Consider the following 6,162-nt stretch of genomic DNA (forward strand, 5'->3'; position numbering starts at 1 on the left):
TGTGTCAGCTAACAAACGGAAAGGGAATGGCGGAAGTAGAAAATGACCCTTCTGCAACCTCTAATGAAATGATGGCTCTGAGCAATAATCATCAAAGCTGTGACACTGAACAGAGACTGCCTCATGGAAGCACACAGCACCACCAACAGAGGGATCGTCCCCGGAGGGTCACCCAACCCCGTCGCGACCGGGAAGCACAGGGTATGGACCATGTTAGGTCACCTTCAGCAGAGTCCACAGCAGAGACTGTCCAGCGGGTGACCTGGTCTACCGAGGACAAAAAGTGTGATGCGAGAACCTGCAGGGTCAAGACTGGAGAGAGACACCACCAAGCACAACGCACCAACCTCATCTGACTCTTCATTCAGAGAGAGCTGCAAAGCAATCTGAGACCTCATCAGGGAAATTTATTTATTTACTTCCTTCCTTCCTTCCTTATTTATTTATTTATTTAGAGATGGGGTCAGATGCAGTGGCTCACACCTGTAATTCTGACACTTTGGAAGGCCGAGGCAGGTGGATCACCTGAGGTCAACAGTTCACGACCAGCCCGGCCAACATGGTGAAACCCCGTCTCCATTAAAAATACAAAAATTACCCAGGCATGGTGGCGGGCGCCTGTAATCCCAGCTACTCAGGAGGCTGAGGCCAGAGAATCGCCTGAACCTGGCAGGCAGAGGTTACAGTGAGCCGAGATCGCACCACTGCACTCCGGACTGAGTGACAGACTCTGTCTCTAAATAAATAAATAAATAATAAAATAAAATAAAATAAAACTCTGTCATCCAGGCTGGAGTGCAACGGCTCATTCCCTATCAGGGAAATTTGAGCCTAAGTTGGACAGCTGATGGTATTAACGAAAAGCTGTTTGCTTTTTTCAGTTATGATATTAGACTTGTGGCTTTTGTTTTTAAAACACATTGAGCTACCCACTGAAATATTTACAGCTGAAATGAGAGGATGCTGGCTGGGATTTGCTCCAAAACATCAGCGGGAGGGTGAGGGGACAGGGAGTGCACAGGGGGCAGGGAGAGGGCGTGTCAGGGAAGCTGCCTGGTCTGGAATCTTGCTGCGGCTAATGGTGGGTTTCAACCAGGGAGGCCCATGACACTCTGCTCCACTTCTGGATACATTTGAAATTTTCCGTAATTAAAAAAGAATCCCTGTGCTCACCACCCCACAGGCTGTCAGAGTTGAACCCAACACTTTTACTTCATGAGCTACCAAGGGGTAAAAGGAGATGCTCCTTTGGCAAATGCTGAGGACACAGTCACAAGTGCTGGTCCACGGACGCCAGCAGCTCTGTTCGTGACCGGGTGGCCTCATTTCCTCCGGGATCTGCTTGTCCCCCGAGAAGTAGCCCTGTGGGTTCTGCTGTCTCCATTTTGCAACTTTGTATCAACAAAGTCTCAAAGTGAATGTGCGTGAACAGGCGTCCCTCCATCCCTCCACCCCACATGCCAGCTCGCCCCTTCTCCTGGAGCTTCCCAGGCCCTAGCAGAGGGTCCCTGTTGATGCTCACAGATCCTTCCTCTGCGCCAAGAGCACCTGCTCCCTGAAAGTGAAACGTCGACCCCCTGCCCCGTGACTGCAAAACCACCAATATTCAACCCCTTTGACTCACACAAAGGCAGTTCGCCAGGTTCAGCGGACAAGGCAGCCTCTGGGGCTTGACGACTTAACTAGGGTCTGCCGAGCGATGCTCTCCGGGCCACACAGCACACCCTCCATGCACAGGCCCCGCTGGACAGTCAACCAAGGGCCAGCCCCCTGCTGCCACCTCCCAGGGAGAGCCCGGCTTCTCCATTCTCAGAGTTCCATCAACTCCAGCAGAGCCACCACTGCAAACCGGCGAGGCTGCAGGCGGCAGGTCTCCAGGATGGTCATCGGGGGACCGAACCCTGTCAGCAGCCCACGGGGCCCAGCCCCTCTCTGCCCAGGCTGGCTCTATACAACCTAAGACTCGTGGATAGACTGAGTCACTCCACGGCACAGCCACAACCTGTCACCAGAGCTGTCCTCAGAACAACCAATGTCCATTCCTCAGGGGCCTGAAAAAGCTGTCAGAGTACAGATGGACATACACATGTGCACACACAAGGTTAATACTGCCGCACATGGGCACGCGCACGCACACACGGTTAATACTGCCGCACACGGGCATGCACACGCACACATGGTTAATACTGCCGGACACGGGCATGCACACGCACACACGGTTAATACCGCTACACATGGACATACACATGTGCACACACACGGTTAATACTGCCACACATGGGCATGCACACTCACACACGGTTAACCACAACAGTACACGGGCATGTGCACGCACACACACAGGGTAAACCACAACTGTACACAGGCCCATGCACACACACACAGGGCTAACCACCGCTGCACATGCGCACACACACACAGGGTTAAATACCGCCGCACACGCACACACAGGGTTAACCACTGCCACACATGCGCACACACACAGGGTTAAATACCGCCACACATGCACACACAGGGTTAACTACTGCTGCAAACGTACACACAGGGTTAACCACTGCCACACATGCGCACACACACAGGGTTAAATACCGCCACACACGCACACACAGGGTTAACTACCACAGCAAACGCACACACAGGGTTAACCACTGCCACACATGCGCACACACACAGGGTTAAATACCGCCGCACATGCACACACAGGGTTAACTACCACTGCAAACGCACACACAGGGTTAACCACTGCCACACACGCGCACACACACACAGGGTTAAATACTGCCGCACACGCACATGCACACACAGGGTTAACTACTGCTGCACACGCGCACACACACAGGGTTAATCACCGCCGCACATGGGCACACACAGGGTTAACTACCACTGCACACGCGCGCGTAGGGTTAACTACCACTGCACACGTGCACACACAGGGTTAACCACTGCCACACACGTGCATGCACGCACAGGGTTAACCACCACTGCACACACGCACATGCACGCACACATAGGGTTAACTACCACTGTCTATATACACACGGTTAACTACTACCATGGTTAACTACTCATACACACACATACGCAGAGTTAACCACCGCTGTACATAGAGACACACATACACACACACACTCATGCACACACCATTAACCATGGCCACACAAACATGAGCACACAGAGCTCATTCCGCCGTCTAAGCCCACACACGGTCCAGTGCCACACACACACAGGCTCACTATCATGCTCTGGCCTGTTGCCAGGTGCACCCACAAGGCCATGTGGACCGACCTTGACATGACAGCACTGGTAACCACAGACGGGGCACCCAGACGACAGCCCTTCTGGCAAAGGCACCGACTGTCTGGTCCAGAGCATGGAAGAGACCCCTGCTGGGCACGACACCCAGACAGGAGTGACCTACCCACTTGGGTCCTAAGCCCCTGCCTGTCACAACTGGGGGCTCCATGTGGTTTACAAGTGACCGGCTCTGGACACACAGGAGCGTAATAACAAGAATTCCACCACAGTGTCAGCTGTGAAAACCACACGCAGCAGGGTCGCTGGCAGGAACTTTGGGACTCATCTGCCTGGTGCTGTCTTACTGGTAAGTGGCCCCTTACTAGTGAGATGTCACCTCACGGCAGGGTGACTTCAGTGAATCCTCTGTGCCTCAGTGTCCACATCTGGACAACAGGGAGGACACAGGTGGGGAGAGAGGCTCAAGAGCGATACACCAAGTGGGGCCCAGCCTGCGAGCCCCTCCTATAAGAATCTCTGCCGTTCTCACTGCTGCAGAGCCCAAAGCCCAGCAAGCCGGGCACGCCTGGCCAAGGCCAGGGGACACGAGAACCCACTGCCCACCTCCCTCCTGGACACACAAACCAACCAGAACAAACGCAAGATTTCAGAGTCCTTCCAAAAGCTCTGAAAAAGTCTGAGCTACCCATTGGGAATGCAAGGGACCAGTTCACTGAAATAATTACAATTTTCTCAGAACATTTCACTCCTCTTCCCCTGAGACTCTACCCCACGGGGGAAAGGCCCCCATGCCCCCAGCCCCTCCAGAGCAACCTAGAGTGCCAGCTTAGCAGGGCCGCAAGGGAGGCTCAAACGCAGGGGCAGAGGCTGTGCCGGGACCACCCAGCCCAAAGAGCCACGCCGGAGCCACAGCTGCCCGGGGTTCGCGTCCAGCAATGGAGCCGGCACGGGTCTTCGTCAGACCCAGCTCCTGGGCAAGACAACATCCCTCATCTCAGCCACCCCTGACCCAGCTTGTCCCATCCCCTCCAAGCGCTTTCTGGTACTCACGTAAGAAGTGTTTTTCCAATAAGGCAATTTCCAGGTGACCTTTGATCTCATTCAGTCGATCAAACTCTGTCCGGTTAAAGTCCTGGACTCCTGTGGCCATGATGAGGGTCCCTGGACCAGCCTAGAAGAAAAACACCGAAAGCTCAGAGGGGCCACCTGTGGCACCCTGGGTCTGCACCACTCGGTTCCCCCAGAGGTGCCCGGGGCCCCAGGGTGGCAGCAGTGGCATGGGAAAGGGACCAGCAGCTGCAGTCTCTGAACATGGGGACGATGCAACAGTCAGATGGGGCGATGGAGCCCCCAGCATAAGACCCGTGTCTGTCCACCCAGCCTACTCTGCTGGGGGCAGGGATAGCTCAGACAATGTGGATGTCCTCAGAGCCCCTGTAAGCCTGACTTTAAGAAACATCTTAAAAATGGAAACTGGAGGAGTGGGGCTTCGTCTCTTGATGGTTGTGATTCTGATCTCCTAGGGCTGCAGACAGAAGAAAACCCTGGAACTGTGCTGCCCCATGTGTCCAGCTGGCCATGCCAGAGCCAGGCCCTCACATCTGAGTGGAGGCTGGGGGTGTCTTCACGAGCCACACTGACTAGATCGGAGAGACTGGCCCCCGGGCAGAAGGGTATGCTGGAACCGAGGTGAGCAAACTCCAAATAGCGGCCTCATCAACCTGTCTGCTCCACGAAAACCCCAGCTCACAGCCCCAGCGAGCCACAGCAAACTCCAAACAGCGGCCTTGTCGTCCTGTCTGCTCCACGAAAACCGCACCTCACAGCCCGTGAGCCAGGACGGGCTCGAGTTACAGGCCACCACTGCCGGATGCCTGGAGCCCAGGGGCTGGGCACAGGCGGCTGCTCCACATCCTGCTGATGGGACAGAAAGCAGGGACCACGCCCGGCATAGCCAGGCCTGCCTGGGCCCCACACTGGATGCCACACAGTCACCCTCCATGTTGCATCCTGCCAAGGACCTGGTGAGAGACAGCACACAAGTGAGTGCCCCACCACAGGACGGCAGGGACCCGATTTCTCCACCTGGGTCCCCAGACCTCCTCCTCCAGAGCCAGGTAATGGATGTGCAGCTTCGACGGGGCCACCCGGAGCAGCACTGCAATGGCTCCTTACACATGTATCACCCATGCTGTGGCCATAACCCAGTAAGAAGGCACTGGCTTCAGATACCAGCAGCTTCTGGGCGGGGCACTCTGGTTGTGGCTGCCCTGTGCTGGGTGCCCGACCTCCCACACTTTCAGCTACTCGGCTGCTGGGCAAGAGTTCCCAGGGCGTGAGCAGAGGCAGGGTGATTCCATCTGTCCTGCCCGCTGGAGGGACCCTGTGGGAGCTGCTTGGGGTCTATCCCAGCACTGACAGATGAGGAACATGGGACGCCCGTTCCGGGAGGCCAGCGGAGCCCAGGTGCTGGGAGCTGGGATCCCCCGAGCACCCGTCCAGGAGAGAAACTCCCAAAGAGTCCCGAGGAGGTCACACAACCCCACCTGTGCTCCAGCTGACGCAGCAGCGGACATGGGTCTGGGGCTCCAAGCTGACCCGGGAAGCTCACGACGCAGGTGCCAACAGACTAGGACCCCAGCTGGGGCCCCAGGACAGACACTGGGGGCTAAACATCCCCATGAAGGTGGCTCTGACATTGGCAGCCTGGAAAAGGTTCACCTCAGTGGGCAGGGGCCTGGGTGTCCCCACACGCAGCCGGGAGGAGGCACACTGCAAAGCCTGCAGCCAGACCCCCTGCACTGCCCTGGGCGGTTTCTCTCCAGTCCTCACCTTTCAGACACAGACCCTGGCGTGTTTCAGACAGAATAAGAACATGCCTAGGACCTGCTCCAGAGTCATCCAGTG

At 56.2% G+C, this 6,162-nt stretch overlaps 1 protein-coding gene across 2 annotated transcripts in view; it reads right to left on the minus strand.

Annotated features, from left to right (window-relative positions):
* Nucleotides 1-6,162, minus strand: part of GRAMD4 (GRAM domain containing 4) — a 102,192-nt gene that overhangs the window by 38,476 nt on the left and 57,554 nt on the right. For both annotated transcript variants that reach the window (XM_011934744.1, XM_011934745.1), the window contains exon 3: nucleotides 4,306-4,426. In XM_011934744.1, the coding sequence (XP_011790134.1) occupies nucleotides 4,306-4,426 (121 nt within the window). The remainder of the gene's footprint in view (nucleotides 1-4,305; nucleotides 4,427-6,162) is intronic.

This window comes from Colobus angolensis, unplaced genomic scaffold (assembly GCF_000951035.1).
Source record: "Colobus angolensis palliatus isolate OR3802 unplaced genomic scaffold, Cang.pa_1.0 Scaffold138, whole genome shotgun sequence".
Lineage (NCBI taxonomy): Eukaryota > Metazoa > Chordata > Mammalia > Primates > Cercopithecidae > Colobus > Colobus angolensis.